This window comes from Aptenodytes patagonicus, chromosome 3, assembly GCF_965638725.1.
Source record: "Aptenodytes patagonicus chromosome 3, bAptPat1.pri.cur, whole genome shotgun sequence".
In the NCBI taxonomy this organism is placed as follows: domain Eukaryota; kingdom Metazoa; phylum Chordata; class Aves; order Sphenisciformes; family Spheniscidae; genus Aptenodytes; species Aptenodytes patagonicus.
Window position 1 is genome coordinate 7,865,696 of NC_134951.1, and position 18,364 is coordinate 7,884,059.

At 45.2% G+C, this 18,364-nt stretch overlaps 1 protein-coding gene across 3 annotated transcripts in view; it reads right to left on the minus strand.

Annotated features, from left to right (window-relative positions):
* Window positions 1–13,905, minus strand: part of PTCHD4 (patched domain containing 4) — a 93,585-nt gene extending 79,680 nt beyond the window's left edge. Inside the window, exons 1-2 of one of the 3 annotated variants that reach the window (XM_076335420.1) lie at window positions 13,895–13,905; window positions 12,947–13,496 (exon numbers count right to left, since the gene is read on the minus strand). In XM_076335420.1, coding sequence (XP_076191535.1) covers window positions 12,947–13,495 — 549 coding nt within the window. In that variant the 5' untranslated portion in view covers window position 13,496; window positions 13,895–13,905. Of the gene's footprint in view, window positions 1–12,946; window positions 13,547–13,894 lie in introns of those variants that run through there. The other 2 variants (XM_076335419.1, XM_076335418.1) reach the window with 2 other exon arrangements.
* Window positions 13,906–18,364: the final 4,459 nt, after the last annotated feature.

Consider the following 18,364-nt stretch of genomic DNA (forward strand, 5'->3'; position numbering starts at 1 on the left):
GTGTTTAAAAAAAAAAAAGGCTTTTCAAAGTCCCCTGGAGTGCAAAGTGATTTTTCAATTTATATTGGTATAACCTCTTTGGAAAGGTTTTGCTTCTGGCAGAACAGGAAGGATTGGACTTTTAATTTTAAAACAAAAGTGCTGCAGATGGTGGGACCTTGTGGTATCTAGCCACCTTTGGATTTCAAACAAATAAATATTTAGGGAAAAATTCTGATAAAGTAAGCCAAAGAGTAATCAGATGGTAAAGCACTTCCAGAGGATAGAACCTCAGCATTTGTCTTCTGAGCACAGAGTACTGCAAAATCTCAGTCCCCCCTGCTGCAATAAACTGCCAATATCTGGCAATCTATTTTGCAGGAGGATGGCATTTAATTCCAGTTCCTTCAGTGGAAGTTAATTCCTTATTCAGATTTTCTTTTGCAACCGTCTAATAATAATTTCCAAAAAGAGTTTTTCAAAACCCTGTCAGAGATTTGGTGTGAGACAAAGCTGCAATGGGCTTGAGAAGAAGCCTTAATTTTCCCCATGAAATTATCCTGGGAAGTTTTTTCTCATGTCAGCGCAGATGCAGATTATACCCTAGGTCATTCAGAAACACTTCACCTGACGTAAGTCTTTGCTATAAAGATCTTAAAGTTTAGCATATTCCCATGCTTATGAAAATTTGACGGAAATTTTTTTTTTTTTTGTGATTTGAAATGAAAGTATGGTGGGATTCAGCTCACCTAATTTTAACCAGCTGAAAGGTAAATGCATAATCTGAACATTCTTTCTCTGGTCCATGATGTTTCTGAAGGGTGAATTCATCCCCGTCTAATGTAGCTGTTTAGAAAAAGTGAAATGCGTTGCTTCTGGAGGTTCACCTTTCTTCCCTCTGATTGTACACTGGGCCCTGTTTAGATTAGATGCCAAACATAAAAGGGCTCAAATTAGAAGAAATATATCCCATCTTTGGGATGGGTTTTCCCATCGTGACTCTCTGTATGAGCATCCGCAAACTGCTACATCATAGACCCGCAGTGGCAGGGCAGGGTCACAGCCTGACTCTGCAGACCAGACCAGGTACCATCTGCTGCAGCAAATGGCCTGGTGTTGTGGACATTTGTCAAGAAGAGGAGAAGAAACGGCCTGACTCCGTAATCTATTTCACAAACCTCACCAACCTGTTCCTAGAGACTTGGTCTGCAATCGCACTCAAGTTGCACAAAAAATAGTAGAAATGATCCAGCTGAATATTTTTTAACTGTCCTGCTCAACTGAGTTTTAAGACTGTCTGCTACGAGAATTTTTCCCTGGCACAACTAGAATATAATTAATGAGCGACAAAATTCAACTGGGACAAAATGGAGCCAATTTGTGACATTAGGGGTATGAGGCTATTCAAATTTGAAGTGCTGGGAACAATCAGATGATGCACAACATGGCAAAACAACTTCAAGGTTGGCCCATCAAAAATCCACACAGTCAGCACAAAACTCCAGAAGAAGACTGATTTCGTTCCAGAAAGATAACAAAAGGACCAAGGCAAAGCAACAATCTATCAAGGTTTCACTGATTATTTAACACATCATCTACAGCCTCCAAAGCACCCTTCAAACTCAACATACGGAGCTGTCTTTGTCCTGCAGAACTTAATCTGCAAGAAGGTGAAGGATGAAGGACAACACTGAGTAGTGAAATGTCCATACTTGCAAAGCAGTGTCAGAGTCAGAAGTAAAACTAAGTGCCCTTTCCGTGGAGGTTGCAAAATCCCAACTTTAACATCAACTTTGTCTTTGACCTCGGTCCTATCGTTTAAGCACTGCATCTTCAATTTGACATTTGCAAAAGTCAGCTCACAGGAGTCTGTTTCAAGGGAGGACCCTAGATTGCCCTTTGGGGACCAAAATGCAACCAAAACTCTTCAGAAAATTGTGTTCAGGTTTCTAACTGCTCCAGTTCTGCCTGTGTAAATTCTCTGACTCGGCAGCTGCTGTCATCTCCCCCTTGTTTAATATTATCTGTGAATTTCATTCCTGTGCAATTCAATTCCACTTCATGATAATTAATAGAGATGTTAGATGAGACCAGACCTAACACAAATTCTCCAGATACCCTGCAAGACACCTTCCATAAGCTTGTTACATTATCATTTATCATGATTCTTCGTTTACAATCTTTCAGCCAGTTTCCAGCCCACATGACTGATTTCCCATCCAAGACAATCTGAATTAATTTTTGTATTAGGATTTCCTCATAATCCTGCACAGGTCAGGGAATGGGCTAGGCTGACCTTATAAACCTTTTATGTCTTTGACTTCTTGAGGTTACACGGAAGAGACATGAGATTCCTCATAAAACTCCAACAGCTCTTTGACTGAATTTCTCCAGCTGCACAACAGCACTCCGTTATGATGGGAAAATCAATGTAAGAGAGTGGAAGATCTGAGTTGCAGCAGAATATGAATTCTCAAATACGTGGTCCTGCACCAAAATCACCATTCAACACCCCAAACTGCTCCTTCCCAAAGCAGCATCTGAAATGTTGTCCTTTCTGTCCACTGTATCCTCATTGAAGAGGCTATAGGAAAGACCCAGTTCAAACTGGTCCTATCATTTCAGGATGCACTTGAGTCTCTTTGAGTTTTGTTCTGGGCTACTCTCTATCCTGGTTACCTTTTATTTAGCTACTTTAAAGGAAGTGAAAAAATGTCCTATTCTGCCTTTATTTTTCCTTGACATTTTTGCTACTTCAAAGAGTAATTGGGTTTTCCACAAAAAAAAGTATCAGAATCATTCCTAAAGGAGCGTTGTTCAGATCTGTTAAGCAGTGACAAATTACCTGCCTTAACTTTCCTTTTGAGGTGAATATTCTGATGAAAATACCACTGAACATATGCAATTACAGTATCTGGCATTTATATAACACATTTTTTCCCTTCAAGGATGTCCTCTTTCTCCCACCTCCAAAATCTTATACTAGAGGCAAGAAGATGGTAAAAGTTGTAAGGATACAAGCTTTATTCTTTTAGGTGGAAAAAACCCCTTTTCTTTAAAATTAAACTCTTCTCAGAAATGAAACATCATTAAATACTTTATGAGAGCAGGGGAGCTCTTAAGTTTGTCAAGCTTGTGAAATTTATTATGGGATATATACCTAAAGCCTAATACTTGTGCTAATCTTGAAGCCTGGGGAAGGAAAGGATTGGAGAGGCATTTGTAAATATTCAGAAACGTTCATGTTTCTCTGCTGGTGTCCCAACTTTCTATGCAATTTTCAATGGTAAATCTGTTGTGCATCAACTGGGTGACCCGTGTTTTTCACGTGCAGATAGAAAATCAGTTATGGACAGGAAAATTAATGTTAGTTAACAAAGAAACACCACTGGTAGAGCATTTATTACCACACCTTCCAGCCACTCCTGAAGAGAAGTGGGTTTGTCACCTGGATCCAAAAGTCTATGTGGTGCATCCTCTGTTGGAGGATGTTTTATACTTATCTGTGAATAAAACCTCACTCAGAAGGACAGGAGTCAAGAACATGAGCAAACTGAAGTGTGGATTTTAAGGAGAAAAATGCACAGTAATATTTCCATGTTGCATCTGCTCAGCACTGAATTTTTTAATGTATTTAGTTAATGAATCAAAATCTACTCTAAGAAACCATCCTGGAAAATGGTGAGGAAAAGGGTGATTTATATTTAAGTCACAGGCCCTGTCAAACAAGAGATTGCATTGCATAATGAAGTACCACTAACAGCATCTTTCTTCTTAACGAACTGCAAATTGTTTTACAAACTAAACCTGCTCTGGAAACTGGAAGCGAGGATCACTTGGCCCATCAATACAGTGCCTTGGTCTCCAGTGAAAAATGACATTAAAAAAGCCAAAGCGCCCTGTTGGGGGATACACTCATGTCCACGGGGACTGGGCTGTGTCCTCAGCCACGCAGGGATCCTGCCAGGCAGAGCTGGTGGGGTGACTTCATTTCTCTGTGATTTTCAAGCCAGAGTGACCTCTCCTTCCCCAAAATTTGAACATGGGAAAACATTTCCTTTTAAAGTAACTTTTTTTTTTCTTCTTTATTTTCTAATGTACAGTATAATGTGAGAGCAAAATATTTTGGAAAGAATTTTGAAAGAATACTTTGAAAGAACCATTTCAACACAAAAAAATAGAAGCATTTTGTTGGGGACATGTCAAAATGAAACTATGGGAACCTGCCCTTCTCTTTTCTTCCTCCAAGACAAAATTAAGGGCAAGGTAAACATTGTTTCACAAACGCTTTTGATTTCAAGAGTACTGTAACTTCTGATAGAAAAAGATTCAGCTGAAATTTTATGGGCCTGCCCTGCATGCAGCACAGGTAATTCATGATTTAGCACAGGTAAATGAGTGATTTAGCACAGAAGCAGCAAAACACTCCATGGCCACTTCTCAATCGTAGCACCCTTTACGAAGCTGTTGACACATGTGCAAAAATACACCATGTATGTGGTAAGAATAACACCTCCCCATCAGACTGACAACACTTGTGTAACACTGGTGGAAACAATTATGCAAGGTGTAAGAAAAGGGAGACCCTGTCTTACACAAGGGCAACTTTTCTGTCTTGCTTAGGTACCTGACTTGGGCACAAGTTTTAGGTGCCCACTGAACCGGTCCTATAGGTGATGTTTATGTTCCCTAGATATTGAGAGAGGATATGTGTTAGGTGTTTGGGCTTCCCTGCGGAGGTATTCAATGGCAATTCCCAGGTCTCCCACTGACTGCACAAGGAAATTAATTGTGGCGGACTGGCCCATTAGGAGCTTATCTTTAATCCCAAAGTGCGTACCCTAGGTAGGTGGGCTGCATTACACTTAAAGTCTCTGCAATGTGGCATTGCCTTCGAAGGTATGGGACCGGTAGGTAAGACTGCCCTTTGCCTTCTCATATGCCCTCAGAGCAGACAAGCAGGCTTCGGGGCTTATGCAATCGGCATTTTTAAAAAAGAATTATTCTGGGACATGCTGAAACATTTGCCATCGTATGTATTGAGAAAACATTATACACGTGTGGTGCCGACTGACTTTTTCCATCTTAGTTATAGATCATTATGAGACCAAAACCTTTCTGCAGTGTTAGCCAGGTAGTGACATGCTGGTCTCACAACCTACGATCCCCCCAGCAGCTCCCTGGCTGTGGTACCAGTTTGCCAGCAAGAGTGGACTGGGGGAGAGCACGTCTGGTGCCTGAATGCAGAACCAGGGTGAAAAGCTGATCTGGCCGACTCATGGCTGTGGGAGGGCTGTCTGACGTCTCGCAGAGCCGCTGCTGGGCATGCAGAGCTGGCATTGTGCAGGAATTACCCACCAACGTGTGAGCAAGGTTAAGGAGAAGAAAAAGCTGCAGAAAAATCTCTTTGCCATACCAGAGCTGCCCACCCACAAATTGTTCCCAGTTTGCCCTTGAATTACTTGTTCCACTGTAATTCTTTTTAGCTGGAAATCCTCCCGCTGCCACCAGATGACACTTACTAGTGTCATCAAGTGATCACAGTAAGTGATGACACTTACTAGTGTCATCAAAGATCTCCAAGCACTTCACCCAAAGCTCCTGCTCCCAAATGGCCTAACTAGTGTAAAAGTGAAGCTAATTCACACCCAGTGAATCCAGGGCTAGGACAATGACATGTGCCACTGCATGTGACCATCTCTGCAATGTTCAGGAGCTCTGTCACTGCTCTCTCCCTTTGTAGGATCCTTCACAGCCCCGCTACCAAGAACTTCCTTTACTATCTATTCTCCACGTGAGCATCTTGCACCTTGGTAGGTAGGAAAACAAAGAACAGGACTAATATAGTGAGCAACAGAGGTATAAAAGACTTTATAGCTTGCCCTTTCTACCTCCCGTTGTCTTCCCTTCTCTTTTCCATCACACACAGCACCTGCTTTCCTATATTGTTGAAAACTTTGTTTCATCTGTATTTAAAGCTGCTTTTCAGCTCAAGTCCCAACCATGCACAGCATGTCTCACTGTTTGCACTAGGAGTGTGCAATGGATGTGGGGTCTGCATAAATTAAAGGCTTTCTGTAGAAATGCAAGATCATTATTTTAATAAGCCAATTCACTCCTCTCGGAAAACCAGTCAGCAGGTTTTTTCACCGTGACTTCTGTAATAATAACTGTGCGGAGCTCCGCATAGGGCTCTTTTCTCTCTTAATGGCTGAAAAGGTTTAATACAGGTTTTGTTCTTAGATTACTATTTTCAAAATGTCTAGCACAACCTTACCTACATCATTGTTTACCGACTAAGAAAGATATGTATGTAATATGCATAACCACATATACATACAGGACATTAAATAATTTAAGAACTTTTTTTGACATTTATTAATCTAATTTTCTCCTTACACAGTTCCTCCCACTTCTACCACAGAACATATATTTAATCAGTTAATGTTGGTTTAAGGATCTCCCCTCCCCTTCCCTCCTCTCCTCTCTGTTAAAGCATCTTTCTCTGGCTGGGAAGATGACACATCTTCTTTTTTTACAATTTACATCAATTGTATTCTCTCGCCTTGCTAGCATGGCGATATCTGAATTAGTTTTAATTCTTGTTACAGATAGCAAGAATACCCATCCATTGTAAATTCAGAGGGAGAAGTTCAGAGCCTTCCAGCAGCTCACACAGCCACTACAGTAAGGGGCTCAAAAGACATTTTGGAAAGGCATAGGGATGGCTGAGATTAGAAGATGTTATGTCAGTGTAGAAACACTGCCAAGAGTTAACTGAATATTTAGTAAAGGAAATAATTTTTTTTTTCTGTCCACAGAGGAGTAGCTATTGTAGGAAGGTGGCAAAGTGCTACTGGACTTTCTACCTTTGGCAAGTGTTTGACATCCATCCCAGATCCACAGTGATGAGCAGGCGTTACTAACTGAAGGGGCTTGCAATTGCATCTTCCTTTTCTCTCTACCTAAACAATCTTCCAATTGCTTCTTTATTATTATTCACATCACAGCAAGGTCTCCAGAAGGCCTGGCACTGCATAAAAGGCCATGTCTCCCAGCCAGTGCTGACAAAACTGAAGAGTGGAATAGCTGGGAGGGAAAGGCATGAAGCAGCTGACCAAGGTCATCTGAGAGGTCAATGGAGAATATTTTCTTTGCAGTCTTTGACATGGCCACTGCTCTCAGCTGCTTGATGGGAAGGAATGAGCCCCACACCCAACGAACCTGCTGTCTACAGCCCTCGTGGGGTGAAGGTGGAATTTACCCCAGAGACTGATAAAGAAAGTTAAGTTCATAACTGAAGAACGCAATGCAAAAAGAGCACCCTAAACCCCATCCTTGCTTTGATAGGTTTCTGCTGTCTTTCTGCTGTTTGTTTATGTTGGGACAGCTTGTCCTGGTACAGGTTAACCTGGTTTCATATCCCTGGTGCAGTCAGGGCTCATAGTCTGGCCTTCCTTTTAGGCAAGAGGGTTGTCTTAACACCTAGTCTAGCAGAGCTAAGAAAGAGGCTGTTCCTAATGTACTAAGCAGAGGAAGGAGTGGAGAATTTTCCTGAAAATGCAAGGAAAGGTTTCATTTCTTGCCCACGTGGAGCAGGCAGGCTGTCTGATCATGTCCTCAAGAGCTGACAGCTGCAGGGACATCTCCCAGTAAGGGCACAGGTAACCCGCTGCAGACACCAGCTCTGCCAGCCCCTCCAGGCGAGGTGGGTGAGGAGCCCTTCCTAGTCCTGCCGGACAGTACGGAAACACCATTGGAAGAACAAGACAGTATTTCTCCCCCCCCCCCCCAAATAAGTTTTCCCAACCTGTGAGACAGAAGAGGCTACTTGCCTTTAAACATTATCAGCTTGCTTTCATGCTACTGAGCAGCTACTCCAAGCTCAGCCTGCCCAATCCTGTCTTGATCTGAGAGGCTGAGATGAAAACTATCTGCAGACTCCAGCCTTCCTCTTCTGATCCTCTCCCTGCTCATGTTTTATTATTTCGCTTTGACTTAGCAACTTTTGCCAGCCACAGAGCACTTCACAGGATCCTGAGCCACAGGCTTGGATTGAGACAGGTGGTATCACAAATGGGTACAGAGCCACATTGCCTCCGAGGAAGCATCTGGTCCTTGGAGTCAGAGTAATCTTACACTTGAACCAACTTTACTGAAGGAATGAACAGTTTGTGGATATTATTGATATGCAGATACCTACTCTGATGTAGGTGGGCTCTGGTTTTATATCCTCTCTGTCCCATGGAGGTGGTCGGTGCCTCACGGTCATGTAAGGAGCAATTAATCTTAGCGCAGTGGGAAAGACTCCATGAATGCAAACGGAGCAAGGCTTTTTTAAAAGTACAGCTGTCAGCATGAGAAAAATTGAGAATCTGGCCAGCAGCAAGTCTGCAATTACAGGTTTCAAGATGCTAAGTGAATGCAAGTAACTTTTCCACTTAAGCAATAAAGGATTCAATATCCAGCTGATGTGCTTATCACAAATGTGGTAATAGAGATGTCTGTTTTATTGGCTGCTGTTTAGCCTAGTGTTCATAAATGACTGATAATTAATTGAAGGCAGTATTACAACAACCAATCTGCTTACAAAGGCTCCTTTTAACCAGCAGTTGTCATATTCTTTCTGATGTCAGAAAGATAAGTTCTAAGTTATTATGTTTTCTCAGACAAACTAGCAAATAAACATGAAAAGAAACAGTAAAGGTGAAATATCTGAAAAAATGCTTTCATGCTTTTTTTTTTCCTCCAGGTAAGGTCTGTGTTCAGAAAACATTCTTATTCTTTGTAGTGATTTTTTTTTTCTTTTTTCTTTATAAGGACAGCAAATTTGCTGGGCTTATTGGCAAATCAGGGTCATAAACCAATCTCCTTCCTCATATCTGATAGTACACAAGAAGAAATCCCCATGTAATCGATAATTCTGTCTGTACCAATAAATAAAATGTGCTTCAGACCACACTCTGGCCCGTAGGCAGGGGCACGACATATCCAAGCAGATACACACTGTTATCCCCAGAATAGAGTAGATATACCAACCAGGAATGGACCCTTTCCCATGCTAACTCCCAAGGCATGCCCAGGCACTATCCTGGAAGTCTTAATTGACAAAAACGATGCCGGGATTTGTTAAAACTTGCAATTTAACAGTTTGATGTCTGAGGGTCAGTGCTCAGCGTAGACTTGTCCAGTCTATGTGGTTAGGGCACAATCCAGACCCCAAGCACAGGAACATTGTTTTTTTGTCCTGGGCTGGGGAAAGCATGAGCAATCTTGCTCCAGGACGTAACTAAAAAGTCTTCATCAAGACTTCATACATCCAGCTTTGTTTTCCTGCTCCGCCACGGTCTATCTGCATGACCTTGGACAAGTCAGTCTTCTGGCTGGGCTGCAGACTGCAGCGTAGCATAGCAATAACTGTGAACGGGCTAGAGAGTGTCCCCAAAGCAATGGGAGCAGGCATTTTCATACAGCCTCGTTCACCTGGCCTTTCAGAAGAGTAAACTAGCCTACAATGACCCCTGTGTTGACAGAGTGGATTTTAAATGCATCTCAGGCATTTGAAACCACACTGCAGTCTGCACTCTGGAGGTAAGTGCCATCTCTCTGCTCCTCCTCTGGTGAGTGGAGAGCCAAGACTTCCCAACTTACAGAGGGGCAGTGAAGGTAGATGTATTCAAGGCTATAAGCTCTTCCAACACTACAGCAAGTAGCGATTAAACAATCATTACCCTTCACAGCCAGACTTTCTTAGGAAAAGCCAAGGAGTTTCATTAGATTTTGCAGCCCAATAACAGCTGTTTCAAAACCAGAGCAGTTTGCTGAAACCTGCTCGTATGGCTCCCACAAAGCTCCTGTGAAAGACCTGGCAAGAGCTCACCCACAGCCAGCCTTCAGCCAGCCTCACCTGAGAGAACTGAACGAATTTGGGCTCCAGCAGGAGACAAGAAGAGGGACAAAGTGCGAGCTTTGAGGGAAAGAAAAAACTACAAGATATTTTTGCAGCTCCTAAATGGAGCAGGAGAGCGGTTGGAACAGCTCGACATTGTCATTGTGGTTCCCAAACCAGTACAGGTTGACACTTGACCCATGTCAGCTGCAGACTAAACACATCTGGGACACCTTTGCAGTTTGTAAACCCACTGTATTGTTCTTAGAAAAAATTTATTCAATCTGGAGCCATTATTAAAAGAACAAGACAGAGCAAAATCTACCAGTATTAACCAAGCAACGTGTCCCTTGAGAAAGTGAGGAAACCTAGAAGATCCTGGTGGGGTTTTATGGTGCAGGAAAGTTTAGCTGAGAAAGCTTCCAAGGACATAGACCAGTAAGTGTGATGAACACTGGTCCACACTGAATAAGGGCAGCCAGATTTGACCCTCTTGTTTGCATTCCCATGAGGTCTAGCCACAACCATTCCTTCATGTCATGACTCAAGTAAGAAGAAATAAAAAAAAACCTCATAGCTACAGCCACAGGGGTTGTTTCCTTTGCTGAACATCCAGAGACTGATCTACCCTAGTGGGTGCAGCATCTGAGGTATTTCTGGTTAAACACATCTAGACACCCGAAAACAAGCAACACAGGCCTGGGTTTCTACAGCCTTTGCTCAGAGGTGCAGAGAGAGAGAGGTCAGTGAATAGCCTGGGAACCTACATTAAATGAATATTTGGCCATGGCTTGAAGAAGAGCAAGAGATATTTGCCCACAACTTCCTAACCCTGTAGCTTGGTAGGTGGGACAACAGAGATGACAGAGAGGGGGCTCACCTAATGAATTAATCTATACAAAGTAGTAATTTATTCCCAGCAGCTGGAGCCAAAGAGACCAGAGGAGGTGAGTCTCTCAGGACACGCCATAGCTGAAGGCCAGTCCAGGTTCGGGGCTGGTTCACGGTCCCACAACAGAGTCCTTACCGTACCAGAAAGAGAAAAACTGGCAAAGTGTGTTTCTCTTTCTCAGTAACAGCAGGGACTCTCCCTATCTGCAGAAATGGGTTGTAATCGTTAGCTTTTCTCTAAAGTGCAGTCACAGATTTTGGCGGCTTTACCTCCCTTCACTGAGAAGCAGGTAGAAAGCTGCCTGCTCTGTCCAACTTTAAACCTAGGTACTTAAGGACACCTATTCCTTCATCCAGAAGATGATACACAACAACTACTTGGGGGATTGGAGGTGTCGGGCTGGTATTCGGCAGTGCTCAGAGTCAGACATCTATGCCTTGGGAAAACCTTTCTCTGTCTACCGATCACTTATTCCAATAAATCTCTAATCCAGACCAGGTTATTTTTTCCTTTGCTTTTATCTTTAAAAAAGGAGGAGCTGTAGGCACTCTCCTAGTAAAAAAACACATTGCAAGTGGCCCCATCTTAGTTTTGCCAAGCTCAGTTAAGGTTTCTCTACACAAGAAAATTAATCTGGATTGAAAGAGTAGAATGACTGTTTCTGTGTAAAGCTGGTTTATAATTATGTTAGCCCAGATTATCAGTGTTCTTCACTGACCTCACTTAATCTTGACTTTAAAAATAAGCAAAATGGAAAGAAAGCACTTTAATTCTGCAATAGCAGAATTGTCTTCACAGCAAACTAAAAGATAAAATTTGTTCAGGGATATTTAATCCAGAATAACTCGTGTTTCTGAGCACTCCTTGCACTCAGGGCTTTCCAGCAGCAGCAAGGACACCTTTTCATTTCCACACACTTAACTCAAACAGCCACAACTCTGCACAAAGCAATTACTGTAACATCTAGAGCAACGGGACCAAATCCCAACTGTCCCACCTGGCCCTTTCACTGAAGCAAAAATACCAATAAAATCAATCTACGTCTCTGCTTCAGTTTTTGGGGCAGGGACTGGCTTTACTTTTTTTCCTTGTAAATGAACTGGAAGAAACAAATGATAACTTCAGGATCTGGCCAGTACTTGCAAGAGCACTACCTCCCTCATCCCTGAGGATCTCTTTGAAAGCAGGGGGCAGGTAACACCAAAAAGCCTCTCTGGTTTACAAGAAGGACCGTATCGTCTTCCCCATGACCTGAGCCATGAATAACCAGTGTGCTAGGGAGTTTGTTACACTCTGTTAGATAAATCCTGCCTCTGGTGCAATGCCTGGGGGAGCATGCAGATATAGTGTAATTCGCATAAACTTCTTTCAGCAGCCACCTGCAAACTTTGCACCTTATTTGCTCATAGCAGGTTAGCGCTGGTGAACTGGATTGCTCCAGGTGAGGGGGAAAGCAGATGGGTGCTTGTGTGTCAGGGAAATATTCCTGAGATCATTTGTGCCGAATTGTTTATTCTTTTAATTGGAAGGACTGAAACTTCTTTCATCTTTTACCTTGTTTCGCCTTTGCTGGAAGCCTCTAGCTGATGGGATCCGTCCCAGAACTCCAGCGCATCCATCAGCGGCAGAGTTAATTATTTTCACACCGAGAGAAAAAATTCCACCTCCCTTCCCCTTCTTTGCATGCAGGTAAAGAAAAAGAAGGTAGGACACCTGAAATCGCTTCTGGCCCAAACCTCTTGCTGCTCCTACGGCACTCGCAGAGGCAGGGAGATACAGGAGCTCACTGTGCATTTGAGGAAAGCCTTTTCTGGCCATATTAAAGATAAATTATCTCACGCCAGTGGGGCTGGAAAAGGTGATAGTGAAGCCCCAGCTTTCAACCCCCCACCGACCTCCTGTCCCTTTTCCCCGATGTATTAACCCTTCAAGGCATTGCAAGGTCTCCCGGTCCGGAGGCTGTTCTCCACTCCCTTCTTCTCCTGGTGCGTTAGCGTACAGTCCCCCCCCTCCCTCCTCGTACAGAACAATAGCAAGGCACCGGTTTCAGCTGCTTCCCGAGGAAAGCCCAGATCACACACATTTAGATATAGAGCGATAGATATGATTATATTTCTCTTTGCTGTTTAGGACAAGAAATGAAGTGCTGCCTCTTTAATTGGCAAAAGCATGCAGTAAGAGCATACCTTTAATTTAGTGTTGGGATAGCTCACTTGCACCCTGGCTGTTGTCTTATTGGAGAGGGCAGCCTGCCTCAGATCCTCTAGCACTGAAATAATATCATCCAGCACGCATTTCTTATCCTGATTTCTCAACACACACAGATGGGAAAAAGTATAATTATAGCCTTTGTAGTTCACCTTCATTTCCAGCACGGCTCGGTGGATCTGCAGGATCACATCAGCCTGATGCAAAATATTGCCTCCGGGTTTGGAGAGGAGAATCACCCTGCCATACCTCCCCGGGGTGTGCAAGTCCGAATACAGCTGGCTTTTGGATTGATCGAGGGAGAAAAGGCTGCTGGCTAAGCTCCTCTCGATCTTGGCCAGGCTGTGGCTGGGGGCTACCAGCCTCTCCAGGTCAGTGTCAGGCTGGAAGCGGTTGAGCAGGCTGAAGCCGAAGATGATGGTCAGGACTGCGGGCACAGTGAGGAAAAACACCGGATGCCTGCTCACGAATAAGCCCAGCTTGTAGAAAAACGACTGGAGCCCTCTGTGTATCACCTGCCGCAGCATCCTCCACCAGATCCAGCCTGCAGATGCTCCTGGCCGTTTTAGAAAGCACATGTGACATGTGTAGCTCCTTACCCCTTCCTGTCAGTTTCCCTTTCTCTCTCCCTCTCTCTCTACTACTCCTTTAAAAGACTGCAGCAAGTTGCAGCAAGACAGCCAAATATTGATCAATGGGGTGTGTGTGTGCGCGCGTGTGTGTGTGTGTGTCGGGGGTGGAAGGGACCGGGCAGAGGAGGGACGGGGGGGGGGGTCCTTGCTTTTTTTTTTTCCTTTCTCTTTTTTTTCCCCCCCCTCTCTCCTCCCTCCCCCCCAGCCAACTAGCATCGCCCCCCGCCCCCCCCCCCCCCGCCCGGGTGCCCCCCTTTCGCCGGCGAGGCTCCGGCGTTGCACCGGGAGCGCTGCCGGCTCTGCAGTGCCCGCTCCGCGCCCGCCGCCGCTCCGCGCAGCCCCGCGGCGGGCACCGCTTCTCCGGGGCGGTGCAGCGAGCGCCGGCAGCGGCCCCCCCCGCTGCAAAGCACCGCTGCTCCCTTTTCTCCCTCCACCCCCTACACACACACAGGGAATTTGCCGGGGCGGGAGGATGATGCTGCATTTTAACGTCCCCCGACCCCACCGTGCCCCCCCCCCCCCCCCCCCCCCGACCCCCGCCCGGCCGCAGCCGCGGGGCCGCCCTGGGCTCCCCTGCTCCCCGCCGGCTGCCGGAGGAGGGAGAGCTTCGCCCGGAGACTTTGCGAAGCGCTTTCCCACAACAGCAACAGCAGCAGCCGCCGCGCTCCGCTCCCCGTCCCCCGGTCCCACGGCTGCTGCATCCCCCCCACCGCCGCACCCAGCCCTGCCCCAGCTGCGCTGTGGCCCTTGGGGGGACACACACACACGCACCACTCCAGGCAAAGCTCCCAGCCCAAATTGCCACCTCTCCCCTTTCGCCCGTTTGCAGCCCGAGGTCGCCCAGGCGGAGCTGCCCCGTGCTCCTACGAGGGGGAGAGTGACTCCGGGAAGGGCTTGGGGCACGGGGAGGAAGGGGGAGTGAGCGGCTCCCTCCTGCTGCCCGACAGCCTGACACCTCTCCCCCCCGGCCAGGAGCTCCCTGCGCAGTGACCCAAGAGAGGTAGGACGGGACTCCTGACACCCTCCAGCTGAAAAAGAGGTTTTCCAAGCAAAGACACCAGCAGACCATTACATAAGAAAAATTCTGCAGCTCCCCGGGCCAAAGGAGAGCAGCAGAGAAATGCATGCATTTGCAGCAGGAGAGCTGCCCACCAACTCTCCAGGCAGCAAGCTCTGCCCCTCCAGGAGCTTCAGCCAGGACTGCTTGGGACAGCAGATCCAGCCCTAGCAGACCTGACAGCCCCTTGCAGGCAAGGCAGGAGAAAAGACTGGCTTGCTTTGCAGGAGCTTTATACTTAACTCGTAAGTCTAGATCACAGAAATGTAATTAAAAAACAAAACCCGAAAAATGCAGATCTCTGCTCGGTGTCTCCCCCTCCGCCAAATTCCTGCTGTATTTTAGCTAGTTTTGTCAAGCAGAAATTGATTTATTTTGGGACGGGACCAAGGACGTTGTGGAAAGCCTGAGAGAGCAAGGTTCTTCCATAATAAACCCTTACTGAAACAGAAGGAGGGAGAGTGGAAAATGGGGAGCTCGAGACTGGCAGTTAGCAGACTCTGCCCGATCCAGGACGAGACAAACAGTGGGCTACGCTCAGCTTGAAGTAATTATCAGTGTTGGAGAAAAACAGCATATTCAGCAATCCCTTTCATGCTGACACCCACACACACACACACTTCTGTGTGGATGAACAGGACATACAAAGAAGGAGCCCACCTTTGAGGGCTTTGGAGGGCTTGTGTTAGGTCGCAGAGGCAGTGATTCAGATCGGGAGCCTGAGGTCCTGCAGAAGTGTGGAAACATGAAATTCTTCCAAGGGATGCAGCAGGGACGCTGGGAGCATTGGATTGGAAACCCACCTGACTGAAATCAGTGGCTAAGATTCACAACTGCCTTGTAAACTGGCTTAATTTTTGGATTTTTGAATGGGTGCTGCAAGCACACCATGCCTTTCCAATTCAGGCTGTTTTTATTTAGCGGCCTAGATACTGCTTTGCAAATGTGGGCTGGAGTTCTTACAGGCAACAAGAAGGAGAGGTCGAAGGTGGGAAATTCAGTAGAAAAGACCCTATCAGCCTCCTATTGCTCATCTTAAAGCATTGTCCATGATGGAAATCTGCTTCAACAACCCCAGGAAATGCTAAGCTCCATCGGTACAAATTACAGCTCTTTGTCTATTTTATGATGCACTTATGCCGATGGTTGAGTGCTCCCAGTGAATAAAGTCTAAATGCAAAGGCTTTATTGAGCCTTTGTACTTACACACATAAGTGAGACCTTGAGTGGGAAGTCAGAACCTGATTCCTCATTTCTACACATGCAGGCTTATAATAGCCTTTGACAGAGTGTGTCACCGTATCTAAGCTATGGGTGCTGCTGGCAGAGACGCCTTAGCACGGTGGGCTTCAGCACAGGCTGCAGAAGCTCTGCCTGGAGCCTTTGGGTCCTTGGTACTTATTGCGTCTGTGGCTTATATGGTGTTGGTACCTGGTCTGGCAGGGAGAAAGCTGCAATCGGTTCTCTTGGTTGTCGTGGCCTTGCCCAGTAAGCCCTCCACAGAGCTGATCGTTGCTCAGGAGGTTGGCCAGATCTTCCTGTTGACCACAGGAAGAGCTCAGGAACACACTACAAGCGGTCCAGACCACCATAGGGGGAGCAGGTCCCTCTAGTGCCTAAATAAGATATGGCAAAGGATGGTTTTTTCTGCAGCTTCTCCCAGTCTTGGACAACTTCTGTCTGCCAGGATGCTGCAGTGGAGCATTCAGACACGGCATTGCTGAAGCACAGACCACGCGAAGAGAGGGCAATGAAATATGTGCAATGAAAGGTGTGACTGAGCGCACGCTGCTTCCTTCCTGGGCAGGAAAATAAAGCAATATTGCCAAAGGGCACCAGCAGTTGGTCTTGCCTGTGCGTTGGAGTACACAATAACAAAGTGCAGTCTGGCATTAGTGCCCCAGCGGGTAACGTGGATGGTAAAGTGACCAATGCATTACGTTGGTCATCTCGAATGGCTAACTCCATGGAAGATCAAGTCAGTCTGAAGTACGTCTCAGAAACAAACAGGGCATCAGCAGTTTTTCTGAGAATAGTGTTGGGATATGCTGATATTTATATCCTCCCTGGTGTCATCCAATGAATCCTCTTTAAAGGGGAATAACCGACATGTCAGGGATGTTAGCTGGGGGAACTGAATGATGGTTCACAGTCTGGAGCCCAGAGAAATAACAAACCACAGAGAGATTCTAAACACTCAGAAATATTTGAAAGAAGATTCAGCTTGGAAAAAATGCAACTGTATCTGGGGAAAATAATTGGATATGCCTACTCCCAGAAAGGAGACAACTTTGGGAACAAATGATTGTGAAAAAAAAAAAACCCAGATCACAGTACAGAGCAAGGCAGACATGATTTTGGAAAAGCAATACATAGCAGAAAATCAAAGCAATAGAAATTTACTTGCAGAGATACCCTAAACCAGGGAGGGAACAGTCCCTCTGTGTAACCCTGATGTGGCTGCACTGGGGGACTGTGTTCAGCTCAGAGGGTTACTGAGAGACAGTCAACCTGTCAATAGTTTAAATAAGAATTATCAGTGGGCTCAAGGGGTTACTGATTAGGTATTGAAGAAGGTAGAGTCGGATGCCCAAGAGCCAGATTGCCAAATGCTGATTCACAAGCAAGTAAAGCTACAAACAGTCCTATTGACACAGTGATTTTAAGTTGTTATGGTTTAATAGCTGGGTGAATATAGTAAAAATTAATGGTACAAAAAGACATTAAATAGTGAAAAAACAGAGGAATAATTTAGAATAGCCACAGAGGCTGTGTATATAAGAGGAAATAAAACAGACTTCAGACCGACTAGCAGTTCACGTTCATACACTTATATGACTTTCTACCTCAAACTGGGAAAGAAAAACTCTAGTGTGATAGTGAATTTAGTTTTAGAAGTGTAGATTTTAAGAGAAAATCCCTTCTTAGCAATTCTCAGTTAAGTTCTGAACTTCCTCGAACTGCAGGGCCAGCATTACTCAGGAGCCAGGCAGGGAAGGCAGGGGTGGAAAGGGGGAGACAGAGCGGGTCTGTGCATAGTACTGGGGGATGAGAGCACTGGAGAAAGAATATAAGAGCTGGGGTGACCCTTCAGGGGAAAAAAAACTCAAACTGCAGTTACTGTGGTTGGATTTGCTGTTTTGTTTTCGTGCTATGTGGTGGTTTTGAAAATAGTTGAGAAAACCCTGCCAGCGGCAGAAATGGAGGGTATGAAACACCGAGGTGCCTCGTGCCTCTTGGGGAGGATGTCAGGCCCTGTAGGACCAGAAACCTTCACCCATGGACTCTGGAGATTTTAAACAGAAACACCTGAGATTGATGAAAAGCATGGACAGTCAGGCTGTTAGTAAAGACACAGGAGGCTGTAGTGGTCATAACAAAAGGAGTAGGTGCTAAAGAGTCATTGAAACTCTTGTACGGGTGGAAGCAAGTATCAGATCCTTTATGTATCAATATATTTTCAAACGTTCTGCTTTATTATAAAAGTTTTAACCCCAATTAGGTGTTATTTCCCTAAGTAGCTGCAGGGCAGTTGGTGAAGGTGCTAAAATGCTACTCACCTAAGTAAAGATAGCCAAGCCAGGGTTTTCAAAGGGTTAACATTTGTTGAATAAAATTGGCCAATACTTTCATATATGAAAGACAGATTTTGAAAAATATTGGGCATAAAACTACCGTTTTACTCTACATTTACTGGATTGTTTTGT